Genomic DNA, 17090 nt, shown 5'->3' with positions numbered 1-17090 from the left:
TGATCTCCAAAGCCCCAGCCAAGACACAAAGACCCTACAGACATCCAAGAGCCTCTGAGAAGCAAAAAGTGGTTGGGCAGAGAGTTGAGCTCTCCAAGGCAGCAAGAAGAAGTCAGGTAGAGTAGGTCCCGGAGAGAGCCAAGGACCCACACATAGATATAGACCTAAGGTATTGTTAATAAGGTATACAATGCCACCTTCAGTCTAGTGACTCTGAAGATGACCAACCAGGGTTTGTTTGAATTATTTTGAGGATTATTACCAGGTATGGCCTCTGCCTTGATGGTCTACAGCAAGGCTTGTGAGTCAAGCCAAGTTGATTACCAAAGTCTATTTTTACTGTGGGGGCTGATAGAAGGAAGCCCTACACACAAAGTGAATCCAGAACAAACTCCTTTCTCCAGCTCACATGCTGCCCTTGCATAGGACCTTGCTGTTTGATTCTTCGGGGTTTGTTCCTGTTCTGTGCACAGTCTCAAAATACTCCACATGTTCTTCTGGGCCTTCAGGGATATTTGCATGCTGTGTGGCAGTCTTTCATTTATAAACAATGAGGCCTTTGCTGCTGAAACTCTGGCTGGACTGATATCCATAGCTACATTGTAATCCCTGACATAGGCAAGGTGCTCTTTATATCCAACCCAGACCTGGCCAAGGGTTCTTAGGACATTCCAGGGAGCACTTTCCTTTTATTTCTTTAAAGAACTTAAGAATTTAGTGCTGTTCTTGTTTCTTGTTATAATAAAAAAAAACCCAACTTCTATGTTCAATTTTAAATTACTTTAATTGTATTTAATATATATATTAGTATCCTGCCTGTATGTATGCCTGTGTACCACATGCATGCTTGGTAGTCACAGAGGTCAAAAGAGGGCATCAGATCCCCCTGGATGGGACTGGAGTTAGGTTGTGAGCCCCCATGTGGCACTGGGAATCAAAACCTGGTCCTCTGGAAGAACAGTCAGTGCTCTTGACTTCTGAACCAACTCTCCAGTCCTCTATGATTAATTGTTTTGTTTGTCTTTAGACCCAACCTGATGTAGTACAGACTGGCCTCGAACTCCTTGTGTAATTGTGTATGATCTTGAACTTCTGGTTCTCCTGCCTCCCCCTTCCAAGTGCTGAGATTGCAAGCAAATGCCAACATGTCATCCTTCTATGTTCAAAATTTAAAGAGCCTTCTAAGTTAAGAGTGCTTACTATTGTTCCAGAGGATCCAAGTTTATTTCTAGGGCACAGATCAGGCAACCCATAGCCTCTTGTAACTCCAGCTTCAGCAGATCTGGCTCTCCTGGTTTCTTCAGGCACCTGACACACAGATGACATTCATTCACATTCATACACGCACACACACACACACACACACACACACACACACACACACACACACACACACAAATAAAAACAATAAAAATAAGTCTTTAAAAATATCTTTCTAGGACTAAAGAGATGGCTTAGCAGTTAAAGGATAGGCTTGAAACAAAACAAAAAAAAATTCTAATAATCCACTAACAAACCATACTGATTTAAAAGTAACTAGTTATAAAAATTACTCTAAAAAGTTCAAATATAGACATTCTAACTGTTAGATTAAATGTGTTTTAAAATGTGACTATTTGGCCATATGGTGGCGGCGGCGGCAGTGGTGGCACACACTTTTAATCTCAGCACTTAGGAGATAGAGGCAGGTGTATCTCTGAGTTCGAGGCCTGCCTGGTCTACAGAGCAAGTTCCAGAACAGCCTGAGCCACACAGAGAAACCCTGTCTTAAAAAAAGTGGGATGGTGGTGACTATTTGGAGACAGGATCATTAAATGGAAATTAAGGTATACTGAGGTCACTAAGGTAGTCTAGAACTTGCTATATGGCTCAGGATAGCCTGAAGTTCTCAATCCTCCTACTTCAGCTTCGTCTATGTAGAGGTCACAGGCATGCACCCTCATACCCAGTGTGACTGATTTAAGGAAGGGGAGGTCAGGGCCTGGAGAGACGGCTTAACAGCTAAAAGCACTTTCTGCTCTTCCAGAAGACCCCTTCCACTCCTAGCACGCATGTAGAGGCAACTCTCTGTAGCTCCTGACTCTCTTCTGGCCTCCTTGAGCACTCCATGCACATAGCACATGTAAATACATGCAGTCAAAGCACTCTTGTTGCGAGATCCTACTTAGTATTATCAATAAAAACTTGGAGCCAGATATGGAGGTTGAAAGCTGAAAGGTCAGAGAAGCAGAGCAGTCAGCCACCAGAGACTTCTTACCTCTATGAAATCTCAGACCTAACGCAGGATCCTGCCTCTACGAATCAGACTGAATCGGGCCAGAGAGCCTGTCTCCACCCACCTTATATTCCTGTCTTCATCTCCCGATTATGCTGGGATTAAAGGCATGAGCCTCCTAAGTGCTGGGATCAAAGGCATGGGATCTCAAGTGCTGGGATCAAAGGCATGGGATCTCAAGTGCTGGGATCAAAGGCATGGGATCTCAAGTGCTGGAATCAAAGGCATGGGATCTCAAGTGCTGGGATCAAAGGCATGGGATCTCAAGTGCTGGGATCAAAGGCATGGGATCTCAAGTGCTGGGATCAAAGGCATGAGATCCCAAGTGCTGGGACCAAAGGTGTGAGCCACTGCCTCCTGCTCTGATTTTCTTTTAGACTGGTTCAATCTTGTGTAGCCCAGGGTGGACTTGAACTCCTGATCTTCCTGCTTCCTCTTCCCAAATGCTGGGATTAAAGGTATATGCCACCACTGCCTGGCCTCTATGGTTAACTAGTGGCTAGCTCTGCCCTCTGATCTGCAGGCAAGCTTTGTCAGAGCACAAACAAAATGTCATGTAACACACGTTTACACATACAATAAAATCAATCTTTTTTCAAAAGGAAAAAAGTTAAGACAGTCCCATACAGACAGATAACTAACTGTTCAAGGACATGGGGAGGAGATTCGATCCACATATCAAGGGAAGAGCTTCAGGAGGGGCAAGCCCTACCCCACTGTGATCTTAGATTTCTAGCCTTGGGCTTTGAGAAAATTAATTTCTGTTGTTCAAGTCACCAGGTCTGTGGTATCTGTTATGACAGTTCAAATAAACAATATAATAACTGCTCTCTCTAATGAGAAGGAAAAGCCAGGCGGTGGTGGTGGTGCAGGCCTTTAATCCCAGCACTCGGGAGGCAGAGGCAGAGGCAGGAGGATCTCTGAGTTTAAGGCCAGCCTGGTCTACAGAGTGAGTTCCAGGACAGCCAGGGATACACAGAGAAACTCTGTCTCAAAAAACCAAAGAGGAGGGAGAGAAGGGGGAAATGTTACATTGTGTCACTTACTATACAAGTTAAATTTTTTGTCTTCCACTTCCATCTATTTTTAGTCAATATTGAAAAATAAATAACACTTCCCTGTGGCATCTAGAAAGTCATCTCAAGAGGAGAAATAACTTGTATCTTTACATCTGTCTCGCCTCCACCTCCTCTAAATGCAGCTGAATGGCGTCCAGTGTCTCCCGCGCTGAGTGTTGTGACTACTGACAATCCACGAAGAGCTGGAAACTCTTCCACGGAGAGGTGTGCCCACCACACGGCTTCGTAGTTATTTGCCTCTACTATTCTATCGATCAAGTGCCATTTGATCTTTTGGGCACATTTTGTTGGATAAAAAATGTAAACATCCAAGTCGTTCTTGAAGGCAGTTTGCTGGGTATGGTGGTGGGGTTTCATCACTGAGGGCCTTGTACCCAGGAAGCACTTGGCTGTAGCATCCATTGCTTCCATTTAGCACTGCTGCCTCTATTTCTTAGTAGTAATTAAAGATTCAATAGATGTTTATTCTCCTGAAATCTCTTGAAACAGCTGATCTTTTTTTTTTTTTTCCTTAACTGATCGCTTTAAAGCACACACACTCACTAGGAACCACTTTCAAACTTGAGAAACTGCAGGGAGGGTGGCTTGTCCCCACTGTTGTCAGGAAGTTTCCTGCCACACGGGGCTCCCCAGAGGAGCCCAGAAGATCAATGTTGGCTTCCTTGGATCGAGAACCGAAGCCACAGTCTCGCCACCCATCCCAAAGGGGCCAGCCTCTCGCCACTGCATTCCCCTGGTCTTGCAGGCAAGTTTCCAAACCCAGGCTGCTGTTCTGGAAGGTATTCCTAAGAGCACAAAGCCAAGTGACAAGGCAAGGAGCCTCCTCTCTTTCTACCTGGAATGCTTGGCCTCTGAGGACACCTGTCCAAGCCCCGAGAGCCACCTGACAGAGGGAAAGAAACAGGAATTCTGAAATTAGATCACCTGGCTACCCTACAGCAGGGAGAGGTTCAGAGAGACCCTGAAGGGACACCTGAGGAGTCATGGTAGATCCACAGGAGGCAGAAGAAAAGCACTAGGTACTAAAGCTCAGGGCAAGAGGTCAAGGGGGTAGATGATTTCTGAGAAGGGGGGTAGGCGGAGTTTCTCTGTCCCAACTGCCTGCTCCCAAATAACCGGCAGCCGTTTAACTGACTCAGTGACTTAATATAAATTATAAAAGCTTGGCCAATAGCTCAGGCTTGTTACTAATTAGCTCTTACAACTTAACCCATTTCTGTTCATCTATGTGCTGCCCCGAGGCTCATGGCTTTTACCTCTATCCCATTTTGTGTGTCCAACGCGCTATCCATCTGGCTGGTGACTCCTCTGACTCCTCCTTTCTTCATCCCAGCATCCTCATAGTCTGGTTTTCCCACTTAACCTCCTCCTGTCCAGCTATAGGTATAGCTTTTTATTAGCAAATGAGAGTAATACATATTTTTTTTTTTGGTTTTTTCGAGACAGGGTTTCTCCATGGTAACTTTGGAGTCCTGGAACTCGCTTTGTAGACCAGGCTGGCCTCGAACTCACAGAGATCTGCCTGCTTCAGCTTCCTGAGTGCTGGGATTAAAGGCATGCACCACCACTGCCCGGCTGGTAATATGTATTCTTAGTGTACAAAGATTGTTCCACAGCAAAGGAGTAAACCCAGAGGACATCTGATAAATAGCAAGGACCTTGGCAGAATGTGAAGATGGATAGGAGTGGAGGCAGGGACTGGAGGGAAACTGGATCTGGAGCAGTGGTTGAGAAGGTGACCAAGAGCATTCCTTAGGCTTCTGCCTCATGCCAAATGTTGGATTCCAGAGTCCTCCCTAAATCCAATAAGAGTTGTCCCAAATAAGGTCATTCCCCAGGCATTAGGTTAAAATGCACACATCTGTTTGACCTGTGACTGGCAGAAAAGGGAAAGAAAAATGCACTGAGGCTCAGCTCAAATGTTGCCACTTCAAGGGTCCCTCTGAACCACCCACCTGACCCTTCATGCATCCTCTCCCGCACATCATCGCACTACTGATGAGGGCCTGGTGTGTGCTGAACACTGTCCTTGGCACCAAGAGCAGACACTCTACCCTTGCCACTCTCCAGCATGGACAGATGAAGTAGAGCAGCACATGCAGGTCAAGTGCCAAAGGTCACGGAAAAAAATTGTGAGGCTAGGGAGGAAGGGAGCCGTGCAAAGACGGAGCCCAGGAAAGTCTTGTCTGAGAGATGACACTTGAGTCAAGACCTGAAGGATGTGGACTCATTGGAGGACAGAACGTGTATTCTGTGCATAAGACACAGTCGGAGCAAAGAGCCTGCAGGGATGGGCCTGTCAAGTCCAGCGAACAGTCAGAGCCCAGGGCAGGTTTGCCCACCACAAAGGCTGCTTATGAAAAACAATGGTGAGACTGGGCATGGTGGCGCACACCTTTGATCCCAGCACTTAGGAGGCAGATCTCTGTGAGTTTGAGGCCAGACTGGTCTACAAAGTGAGTTCCATGACAGCCAGGGCTGTTACACAGAGAAGCCCTGTCTTGAAAAATCAAACCAACCAAAAAACAAAACCAACCAAACAACGCGCCCCCCCCCCCCAAAAAAAAAACAGTGGTGGCAGAGGTCACGTGGGATGGAGCGTAAGGGAAGCCTGTGTGGGCATCCAGATGCCCTCTCCCCAATGGTTTCTACCAACACTTATGTATGAATGCCACTTGTCTTGGTGTTGTGGATTGTTTTTACGATTTATTTTATACATCTATAATAGTGAGTGACTGCATATATGTACGTGTAGCACTGTGTGTGCTTGGTACCCATGGAAACCAGAAGAGGGCATCAGATCCCCTGGAAGTGGAGTAACAGTCTTGTAGGTACTGGGAATTTTCCTCTGTTAACGGATAAGCGCTCAGTGTTGTGGGTTTTTAATTGGGTTCCACCTGTAGTCTGAACCATCAAGAGGCGCTGCTAACACTGTGGTACAAGGCTCCTCATCATTTACATTCTTAGTGCAGACTCTCCAGTGTGGCTAGGGCCCCAGTTCAAAAGATGTTAATAGGTGGATCCAGGGACTTGGGAATTGTCTTCCAAGCATTGGCCCTTTTCTGGTTCTGTGGGCAGCCCTTTTTCAGATTAGGATGGATAGGCCACCAGGGCAAGCTGCAGCATTCTGAGTAGGCTATCATAGAAATCAGGAACAGAGGGAGCAGAGCTGGTCAGCGCCCAGCTGGTGTTTACATCCAGACGGCAGGCAGGCTATGGTCTCTATATAGCAAGGGGAGGTAGAGATGGGTAGGAGGGCAAGTGTTTGAGTGAGGGTGAATAAAGGTTTTTCGGGAATTCTGCTGAAAGTGGCAGGTGAGAAGTGCCCCCTCTTCGTGGTTCCACTGCTTCAAGGAAGCCCACAGTGGAAAGGAGAGGGTCACATTTTGGGGGGAAAAAAGAAAAAAAAGAGAAACTTGCTATTATGCAAAGTGGGCTTATTCACTGAAAGAGAAGCACGGAATTCTGGGACAGGGAGAGACAGGTGGTCAGGATTTAAAGTGCATCCTATCAGTTTGCTGGTTTGTTCATCTGCCACCTTTAGTGGTGCTCTCCTTGTGTTCCCTTGGCTACCGGAGGGGAGAGCTGGCCCCATTTCTGAAACCTTATGGCCTCCAGCCACTTAAGTGCCTGCCCCCAAATGCCCTTGACCCTTGCTGCCCCATCCAGGCTCTCGGACCCTCTCCATCGGGCCGAGTTCAGGACATATGTGATAGGATGCAGTGCAAAAAGAACTGGCTCCGAGGGTTAACCAGAGTGGTTCCCCAGGAGGCCAGCCACGGCGTGCTGCGCACGGAGAGCACAGCTCCTAAGATAGCCTGGGAAGAGGCCTCGGCAGGAATGGGCGGTGCCTTTGAGGGGCGCGTCTCTTCGGGGCGGAGCTTTTGGGGGAGCAGGAGTGGTCTGGGTGGACGGGGCGTGTCCGGGGCGGGGCTCTGCCGCCCTCGGTCGAGCTACTCTCCAGCACCGGCCCGCAGAGGCGGCTCCGGAGGGGCGGGGCAGCTCCTCCCTCGGGTCCGCTGCGAGCCCGCACCTCCCAATTCCCGGAGCCGAGGAGGGCTCGCGGCGGCTGCTTCGCTGGGCTCCAGGTTGGGCTGCCGGGCTCTGGGCCAGGGCGGGCGGGAGCGGGGCGACGGCTTGCGCGGAGGGCGGCGGCCTGGGCCCGCCGAGCCATGGCGGCCCCGGAGCCGGCGCCGAGGCGAGGCCGGGAGCGCGAGCGGGAGCGGGAGGACGAGAGCGAGGACGAGAGCGACATCCTGGAGGAGAGCCCGTGTGGCCGCTGGCAGAAGCGGCGGGAGCAGGTGGGCACGGGTGCGGGTGACGCTGCCGTCCCGTAGCCTAAGGCTGGAGGCTACGGGGCCCGTGGTGCCCGGGCAGCCTGACGGTCTCCCCTGACGCCCTGGTGAGAAACCCCCATTTCTTGAACACCGGTGTCATCCTGGGACCACCTCCACGTGCCTCTTGGACCCCCCGCTACCCCTCTGGGGATCGTCCCCAACCTCTAAAACCTGCTTCACATCCTGGTCCACCCCTGGACACCACCCCTGTCCTCCTGGGGGGTAGATCCCCAGCCTCACCACCCCCAGCTCTCACACTGAGCTGGGCAGGGCTGGCAGCACATTCGTGGTTGGGGGAAGGTTGTGACAGGGACCACGTCCACACTGGCTCTATTCGTACCAAGACACACATCCTTCCCACCTAGGTGAACCAAGGGAACATGCCGGGGATCCAAAGCACCTTTCTGGCCATGGACACGGAGGAGGGGGTAGAAGTGGTGTGGAACGAACTCCACTTCGGGGATAGGAAGGCCTTTTCGGCCCATGAGGTGAGGCCTGTCCATACCCCCTTTGCTCCATATCATGATTGCCCCCACGACCATCCTCCTTCCCTAGGAGAAGATCCAGACCATGTTTGAGCAGCTGGCGCTGGTGGACCACCCCAACATCGTCAAGCTGCACAAGTATTGGCTGGACGCCTCTGAGGCCCGCGCGAGGGTGAGCTAGGGGCGGGTGTAGGGCGGAGTGAAGCCACAGGCTGGGTGGGGCAGCATGGGGACCCACCCGCAACGGCGGAGCCCGCCTGCCCGCAGGTCATCTTCATCACAGAATACGTGTCGTCTGGCAGCCTCAAGCAGTTCCTCAAAAAGACCAAGAAGAACCACAAGGCCATGAACGCCCGGGTATGGGGAGTGGGCTAGGGACTGAAGGGAGTCCGAAAAAAAACTTAGGGACAGTAGTGGGGCGGGGGACTCGGAGTGGCCGCGGGACAGGAGCGGGGTAGCGGGCGGGCTCCGCAGGCTCAGCAGCCTTTTGGTGCCCACCCGACGGAATCGTGCGTCCGCTGCCAGGCCTGGAAGCGCTGGTGTACGCAGATCCTGTCGGCACTCAGGTGAGGACCTGGGCTTGCCCACGCGCTTGCCCCCTGCCCTGCACCTTTCCGGTACCCTCTGACCCGGTTCTTCCTGCCTCCCTCCCTCTATGCTTGCAGTTTTTTGCACGCCTGCAGTCCCCCCATCATCCACGGGAACCTGACCAGTGACACCATCTTCATTCAGCACAATGGCCTCATCAAGATCGGCTCTGGTGCTGGCGAGGCGGGGCGGGACAGGGGGCCGGGTTGGGGAACCTGCGGGAGCCTGGGGCACAGACTGCCCAATGTGCCAGCCTGCTGACGCCTGCTTTTTCTCTCCGCGTTGGCCATTGCAGTGTGGTACCGCATCTTCTCCAATGGTGCGTGGGGCCTCTGGGGTGTGGGGACCATGGAGAAACTGGTCTGCTCAGCCCCACGCTCTCCCTTAGCACTTCCTGATGATCTACGGAGCCCCATCCGCGCTGAGCGGGAGGAACTTCGAAACCTGCACTTTTTCCCACCAGAGTACGGCGGTGAGTCCTTAAGGGGCTCTAGGGCACCTGACCTGCTGGCACATCCGACTGACCAGCCCTGCCTTGTTCTTCCCGTTTCAGAAGTCAATGATGGGACTGCAGTGGACATCTTCTCCTTTGGGATGTGTGCACTGGAGGTACTCTCTGCTCTCTGCCTAGCCTCTTCGCCTCTGGGCTCCACCCCCATCTCACCATGTCCAATCTGTCCCTGTACCCAGATGGCAGTACTGGAGATCCAAGCCAATGGGGATACCCGGGTCACAGAAGAGGCTATTGCTCGAGCCAGGCACTCACTGAGTGACCCCAACATGCGGGTGAGCAGCTTACCTTGCCCCTCTGGGGCTGGCTGAAGGTGCCTCAGCTTGCCCTTAAAGTGCTCTAGGCAGGCTAGAGGTATAGCCTGATCAGTCAGTGCATCTGAAGGTCTACCAGCTGCTGCTCTGAGGCCTACCTGGAGAAAAGACTTCTGGGAGCTCACAAAGTTCACAAGGGTGAATGGAAGTGGAGCATGGGTGTTTGGGGCCCAGGGCTTGCTGCCTGTCCTCAAGTTTACAGCATCAGATGCTGAGCTGCTAATGGGATGCCTTTCTCTTCTGTGCATTCATACAGGAAGGCTCTTGCAGCATCACTGGGGAGGGAGGATGTGGTGATTAGACCCGAGGGGTCTAGGGTCTTCAGGGACCTCCTCTAGAGCGAGGGTTTTCCACCCACCTGCCTTTCCTCTCTACAACCTAGGAATTCATCCTCTCCTGCCTGGCCCGGGACCCTGCCCGCCGGCCCTCCGCCCACAACCTTCTCTTCCACCGAGTGCTCTTTGAGGTGCACTCGCTGAAGCTGCTGGCAGCTCATTGCTTCATCCAGCACCAGTGTGAGGGGCAGAAAGCGCTGGGGTGGGCCAGGAACCTGGGGTCAGAACATAGAAGGGTCTTTGCAGGACCCTTAGCTTGGGTCCACCTCCCGGAACGTTTTTATGGTTCGCAGACCTCATGCCTGAAAATGTGGTAGAAGAAAAGACCAAGGCAATGGACCTCCACGCAGTCTTGGCTGAGATGCCACAGCCCCATGGACCCCCAATGCAATGGCGGTGAGCAGCAACCACATGAGGCCTCCCTTACTAGCTGCCTGGCTAGCCTTTGGCCTGACACCCCCCATGTCCCTCCCTCCCATCCTATTCTAGGTACTCAGAGGTCTCCTTCTTGGAGCTGGACAAATTCCTAGAGGATGTCAGGTGAGAGCTGGCGTGAGACTGAGGACAAGCGCTCTCAGGCCTGAGCCCCCAGTTACCCCTGGTATACCTCTAGGAATGGGATCTATCCACTGATGAACTTTGCGGCTGCCCGGCCCCTGGGGCTTCCCCGTGTGTTAGCCCCGCCCCCGGAGGAGGCCCAGAAGGCCAAAACCCCAACGCCAGAACCCTTTGACTCGGAGACCAGGAAGGTGAGCCCCAACTCCTGCTGCACTGTGCTGCCTCTCAGAATTGTCCACAACCAGATAATGGGTGCCTTTCCCTGGGCACCCGTCTTCCCCCATGCCAGTTCTCCTCCAGGCTGCCAGAGACCAGACCCAAGCTGACCCCTTGGTGGAAGCCGTAGTCACACTGAGACACCCATTTTCCCCCAGAGGCTTCCTTCTGGCTTTTGCAGCCCTTTCCCCATCCTGTTGCACGCCCCGTTCCAGAGGCTTTGGCCACCTCCATTCCTCACCTGGATCCAGAGCCATCACCCTCCTCCTAGCTTGCTTCCTTCCTTCCTTCCTTCCTTCCTTCCTTCCTTCCTTCCTTCCCTCCCTCCTTCCTTCCTTCCTTCCACAGTGCACCTAAGTTCAAATGCCAGTAGTCAAAGTGTCCTGGATTCTGGCTGCCCAGAGAGCCCCAGCCTCCTGGCCTGCTCCTGAGGGCACCTTGCTTTTCCGTACAGTCACATCCTGGGACACGGCGGTGTTCTCTCTCTCTCTCTCTCTCTCTCTCTCTCTCTCTCTCTCTCTCTCTCTCTCTCTCTCTCGGAAGCCTTCTCTAACACCTCAGTGCTGGTGCAGTGAGATGAGCTTTCTGGACTTCCCTTGGAGAGGTTTACCATTTGGGGGCTCTCTGCCGATCCTTCTGGGCTCCTTTGCTAGGTAGTACACTGTGGCTAATACAGCTTCCCTGCCCTCAGGTGGTCCAGATGCAGTGTAACCTGGAGAGAAGTGAGGACAAGGCCCGGTGGCACGTGAGCAAGGGCCCTGGGCGGGATGAGGGGAGAGAGATGGGGAGGTGTCAGCGCTGGCTCCACCCTGACCATGCCATCTCATCCACAGCTCACTCTGCTTTTGGTGCTGGAGGACCGGCTACATAGGCAGCTGACCTATGACCTGCTCCCAAGTAGGCTGATGGGGGGACCCGGTGGTGCACTGGGACTCAGGCTCTGGCCGGTGCCACAACTCATTTGTCCTGTGTCCTCTCTTCAGCCGACAGTGCCCAGGACCTCGCCGTTGAACTAGTGCACTATGGCTTCTTGCACGAGGTAGGCGGGTGTACTGCAGGTTTGGAAAGGTGCAGGGGTGGGCCGAACTGCCCAGTACTCCCATGCCTCCCTACCCATCCACTGCAGGACGACCGGACAAAACTAGCAGCCTTCCTGGAGACCACCTTTCTCAAGTACCGTGGGACACAGGCTTGACCTTCCCAGGCCTGGCAGCCCAGCAGGGATACCAGGGTTCAGGGTTGTCCACTTGGCAAAGAGCCCCATACTGCTCAGAGCTGCCTTCTGCCTGTTCCCTGGAGCCAATGAACACAGGCCCTGCTAGTGAAGACACCGCCCCGCCCCATCCCCAGCTTTCTGCAGCAGTGAGGGTCCCTGGGGTGGTGATGGAGTCCCAAGCCTGGATGTGAGTAGAGGATACAGGTCATTTAGGGGAACTACTCCATCTGTTATTGGACAACAACCATGCCTTCAGGTGACAGGGAAACCTAGGGAAGGAGCCCGAACTCAAAAGTAATAGAGCCCCTTCAGGTGTCCAACACAATATTGGGCATCAGGCAGACTAGACCAGGTTGGAGAATCAGAGGTTAGGGAGCTTAGAGTTGGACCCATGGCCGGCAAACTCCCTGGTCCCACCCAGACCAGTCCCAATCCCGTGCAGACCTGCCCTGAGCCCTCTCTCTGATCTTCCACAAACTTGAGACCAGGACCTGTGTCCTCCCCAAAGTCCTCCAGCAGGACCTTTCTGTTCTTCATTCCTGAGGGCTCAGAGGTCAGGTGTCCTCTGCACCTCCTCCCTGGGGAAGTTGTGTGTCGGAGCTCAGAGGCTGTGGGCTCCTGGCTCCCTCTATCTCCCCAACCCAACTTATCTCAATCTTACTCATTTCAAAGACCTGATAGATACTTCCCCTCACAACCACCCTGATTTCTTGGTTCTTGAACTGCCTGTCTTCCAACTTCAAATTTAAAGTCTTAAATGTTTTTAAACGTATGTATAAATTTAATGCCTTCAAGTTCCTTTTTAAACACTTCTTCATATGTGAAACCAAGAAAGCTCACTACTGTGCTATAAATAGTTCCACATTGCTGCTGTCACACTTATCACAAAACTAGTGGCTTGGGACAACACAAATACAGTTCTGTACATCAGGAGTTTGATACCGGCTCTCACTAGATTAAAACCCCAGGCATCAGTGGCTAAGTTCCTTTCTGGGAGGTGGGGGGGTTGGGTGGGGGTGGGGCTCACCTCCTGCTCCTTCACGCTATTGGCAGAATTCACTCCCCTGCCATGGTAAGGCAGAAATTCCTACTTTTTTACAGCCGCCAACTAAGAGCCCTTCTCAGCTTCTAGAAGCCACCAACTTTTCTTAATTCTCCTTCCTTCCACCATCGAGACCAGCAGCGTCAGGTTGAACCTCTCTCATGGACTAGCTGTCTGGTTTCCCACTGCCTGGAAGGTTGGGGCCTTTTGTGAGTAGGTTGGACCCACCTAGATAATCTAGAATGCTATCCATCTCAGGGCCTATAGATGAATCACACCTGCAGAGTACCTTTTTCGATGGAGACTAGTCATCCTGGGTTTTGGTGCTTAGAGAATGGACGTGGGCACAGGCAGGGGTGGGGGCGTGTTGTGTTGCCTACCATATCATCTTAACCAAAACCTAAACCTAAAATAAAGCAAATTTGTCATGGGACACTTAATAAAGTGAATGAACACTGATTATGCATGGTCTGACATAGTTTATTTGGAAAATCCATAACAGATTGTACAAGTGATTAAACTGAACTTGAAAGCATCAGTGCTGTGCTTTATCTTGTCTCTGTTCAGCTTATCTTTAGAGATAAGATACTGTGTTGCCAGCCCGGCTTGCCTGGAGCTCAGTATCCAGACCAGGCCTCTGCTGGGTTTATAGGTGTGAGCCATCATGCCTTACTGCATATTGTTTTAGAAGTAGAGTTGCTGAGGGGCAGGGTCAATAGTAAATAACGAATACAGTTGTCTACCCTGATTTTCCACAAATTCCAGTCTCTTAGCCTCAGCCTGGAACTCACGCCGTAGACCAGGCCTGCCTCAAACTCACAGAGATCTGCCTGTCTCAGACTCCCCAGTGGTGGCATTAAAGCTGTGTACCACCACGCCAGGCCACAAGCATGCTTTTGGTCCTGTTTCTTGGTTTTTTTATGTGTTAGGTGTCCCCACATGGCAACTTGTAGGGCTCGTTACCTGCCCACCCTCTGACCCAGCATCATCCAAGTTTGATGGGCATCACAGCTGTCTGAACTGTGTAGTGTAGGTCTCCGCAAGGAACGAGGTGTCCTAGGTTGTATTTTCTTTCTTGCACAACGTTTTGTTTTCTCTGAAGTTAATAATTTTCTTTTTTGCTTAGTTTTTAGAAAACACTCATTTTGGTGTGTGTGTGTGTGTGTGTGTGTGTGTGTGTGTGTGTGTATGTCATACCACAGAAGGAGGTCAGAGGGCAATCTGTGGGTGCTTGCTTTCTTCCCGCCATGTGGGTTCAAGGGACTGAACCCAGATTACCAGGCTTGGAGGCAAGCCCCCTTGCCTGCAAAGCCATTCACTACTCTTCTCCTTACTTTTCTGTATGTGTCTGCCATTAAGTCATCATGGGGGTCCTCTCAATATTTAGGACCAAGAACAACTGACCACTATCCCTCTTTTACTGGCTCTCCACTGTGAGCGCCTGGTGCCACAGGCTGCTTGTTCTGTATGGGTGGTTCAGTTGTGGGCGTGTGTCGTCCTGCACCAGGAGTCTACTGCACGCTGTTCTCTTCTCTCTGGGTCCCATGCATTCCTCTTCCTTTATTTTACCCCCCACCCCCACCCTGAAAAGGAACATCCTTCAAAGTGCCCAAGAAAAATACATGGGAACTTATGGAATCTTTGCCTGTTTGTCCTTATTCTAATCTTCTACATGACTGAAAATGTACCGAGGTACAAGAAGTTTGCTTAGCTGAAAACCCTCTCTCCTCAGGACGCAGGGTGTCATGTTACATACATTCTTCTAGTTCCAGGAATTGCCATGCTTCTGAATTCTGACCTTTGGTGTAAGAGCTCTTCTGGCTCTCCTGTCTTTGCCTGCTGTTTTGGAAATTATCAGAAACTCACCATTGGAAGAAGAAGAAGAAGAAGAGGAGGAGGAGGAGGAGGAGGAGGAGGAGGAGGAGGGAAAAATGACATTTTAGTAAATTATTGACTTCTCTATTTCCTAGACTAATTATTGAGATGTACATTTGTATTTTCTATTGTTCTATATTTATTTATTATGTGTTTATGTGTATACACTTACATGAATGAGCTACTCATGAGAGGGCTCAAAGGCAGAAGTGAAGACTTTTTTTCTTTTCTTTTTTTTTGTTTTTAACACATCTCTACTGCAGTTTCCTCTCCCCTCCTTCCAGCCTCCCCAGTCCCCCAGATCCACTGTTCCTCTGTTTCCCTTCAGAAAAGAGCAGGCTTCTCGGGGATATCTTCCGAACACTGCATAACAAGATATAATAAGACTAGGCACAAATCCTTGTATCAGGGCTAGGCGAGGCAATCCAGTAAGAGAAAAAAGGTACCAAGAACAGGCAAAAGAGTCAGACACCCCGTTCCTATTGCTAGGAGTCCCACAAAAACACCAAGCTAACAACCATAACATATATGCAGAGAACCTAGCACAGACCCATGCAGGTTCTGTGAGGGCCGCTTCTGTCTCTGTGATCCCTGATTGATTCAGTCTCTGTGAGACCTGCTTTGGTCTCTGTGAGCCCTGCTTCAGTCTCTGTGAGCCCTGATTGATTCGGTCTCTGTGAGCCCTGATTGATTCAGTCTCTGTGAGCCCTGATTGATTCAGTCTCTGTGAGCCCTGATGGATTCAGTCTCTGTGAGCCCTGATTGATTCGGTCTCTGTGAGCCCTGATCCAGTCTCTGTGAGCCCTTAGGAGCCCTGCTTAGTTGATTCTGGGGGCCATGTTCTCCTGGTGTTCTCCACCTCCTCCGGCTCCTACAATTCTTCTCCCTCTTCCTCAGGGGTTTCCCAAGTTCCAAAGGGAAGAACCCGATGGTGATCTCCAACTTGGGCTCTCTCTCTCTGCCTAATATTTGTCTGTGGGTCTCTGCATCTGCTCCTATCAGCTGCCAAGGGAGGCCTCTCTGATGACACTTGGAACAGGCACTGATCTGGACTTCTGGTTGCCAGGGTGGCCTCTGGTAGAGCAGGGAGACAAGACTTACTTTCAAAAACAACTCTGTGAAATCCTGGGGTTCAGATGATTTACATGAGCAGGACTCAGGAGGGGGATATTGCCTGTTGGCAACTGTAAGAACCTGGTTCAAGCTGGGCGATGGTTGCATACACCTTTAATCGCAGCACTTGGAAAGCAGAGGCAGGAGGATCTCTGAGTTGGAGGCCAGCCTGGTCTACAGATAAGAGTTCCAGGACAGCCAGGGACACACAGAGAAACCCTGTTTGGAGAAAAACAAACAAACAACCTGGTCCAGCTAACACTGAAACAATGGTGTTTACAGGCTGAACCACTCCTTTAGGAGTGGATACAATTCCTTCGGAGTGACAGTAAAGCAGGAACAGGAGAATCAGAGTAGGGGGCAACCATGCTCTGGGCCATGCTGTGACAGGCATTCAGAAGCTGCTTTTGCTAAAAATCGTTGACTCTTCATTGACTCACAAGATATCTAAAGCAGCCAAATGCTGTTACCATGCAGTCTAGCCTTGGCTAGTTCTTTTAAAGAAGACGGTCTCAACATCTCAATAAGTTTTAAGTTTTTAGCAGCTTGAAAGTGTTGTACATTACTATCAATGGAAGCTACCACCAGAGGGTGGTGCCTGGGGTTCCCCCTGGTGGTGGTTGGTAAGACCCAGCCCACTCAATACCCTGGGTGCGGGGTAGGAGTGGGGTGGAGGGGTCTTGGCCTCCATTTTCATCGGCTGGTAGGCCCATTTTGTTCTAAATTTTGGGGAATATTGACCACTGTGATTATTACAGTTTCTGTTTTCTGGGACCTTTCAACTTCATTTTTTTTAATTTTTTATTTATTTATTTATTTTTTTGGTTTTTCGAGACAGGGTTTTTCTGTGTAGCCCTGGCTGTCCTGGAACTCGCTCTATAGACCAGGCTGGCCTCAGACTCACAGAGATCCACCTGTCTCTGCCTCTCGAGTGCTGGCACTAAAGGTGGGTGCCACCACCCTCTGGCTTTTGTTTTTTTTTTTTTTAGATAGGATCTCTTTATATCTGGCTGTCTTAGAACTTGCTTGGAACTAAACAACTTGGAAAGGTAGACCAGGATGGCTTCCAACTCAGAGAGATCCGCCTTGCCCCTGCTTTGAGTGTTGGGATCAAAGGTATTCGCCATTCACATACAGCTCAATTTT

At 51.0% G+C, this 17090-nt stretch overlaps 1 protein-coding gene across 1 annotated transcript; it reads left to right on the top strand.

Annotated features, from left to right (window-relative positions):
- The first annotated feature begins 7314 nt into the window (after positions 1-7314).
- Positions 7315-13415, top strand: Nrbp2 (nuclear receptor binding protein 2). Its single transcript, XM_052748082.1, has 18 exons — positions 7315-7655; positions 8057-8179; positions 8247-8348; positions 8444-8533; positions 8702-8742; positions 8842-8936; positions 9060-9083; positions 9153-9236; positions 9318-9373; positions 9455-9550; positions 9972-10104; positions 10218-10320; positions 10414-10464; positions 10538-10673; positions 11390-11443; positions 11532-11595; positions 11682-11737; positions 11825-13415. Exons 1-18 carry the CDS (start codon positions 7527-7529, stop codon positions 11891-11893), a joined length of 1506 nt encoding a protein of 501 aa, XP_052604042.1. The 5' UTR covers positions 7315-7526; the 3' UTR covers positions 11894-13415.
- The last annotated feature ends 3675 nt before the right edge of the window (positions 13416-17090 follow it).

This window comes from Peromyscus californicus, unplaced genomic scaffold (genome assembly GCF_007827085.1).
Source record: "Peromyscus californicus insignis strain IS unplaced genomic scaffold, ASM782708v3 Scaffold_20__1_contigs__length_68692818, whole genome shotgun sequence".
Taxonomy (NCBI): domain Eukaryota; kingdom Metazoa; phylum Chordata; class Mammalia; order Rodentia; family Cricetidae; genus Peromyscus; species Peromyscus californicus.
Note: the sequence above shows the minus strand (reverse complement) of the source record. Positions and strands in the feature narration are given on the sequence as shown.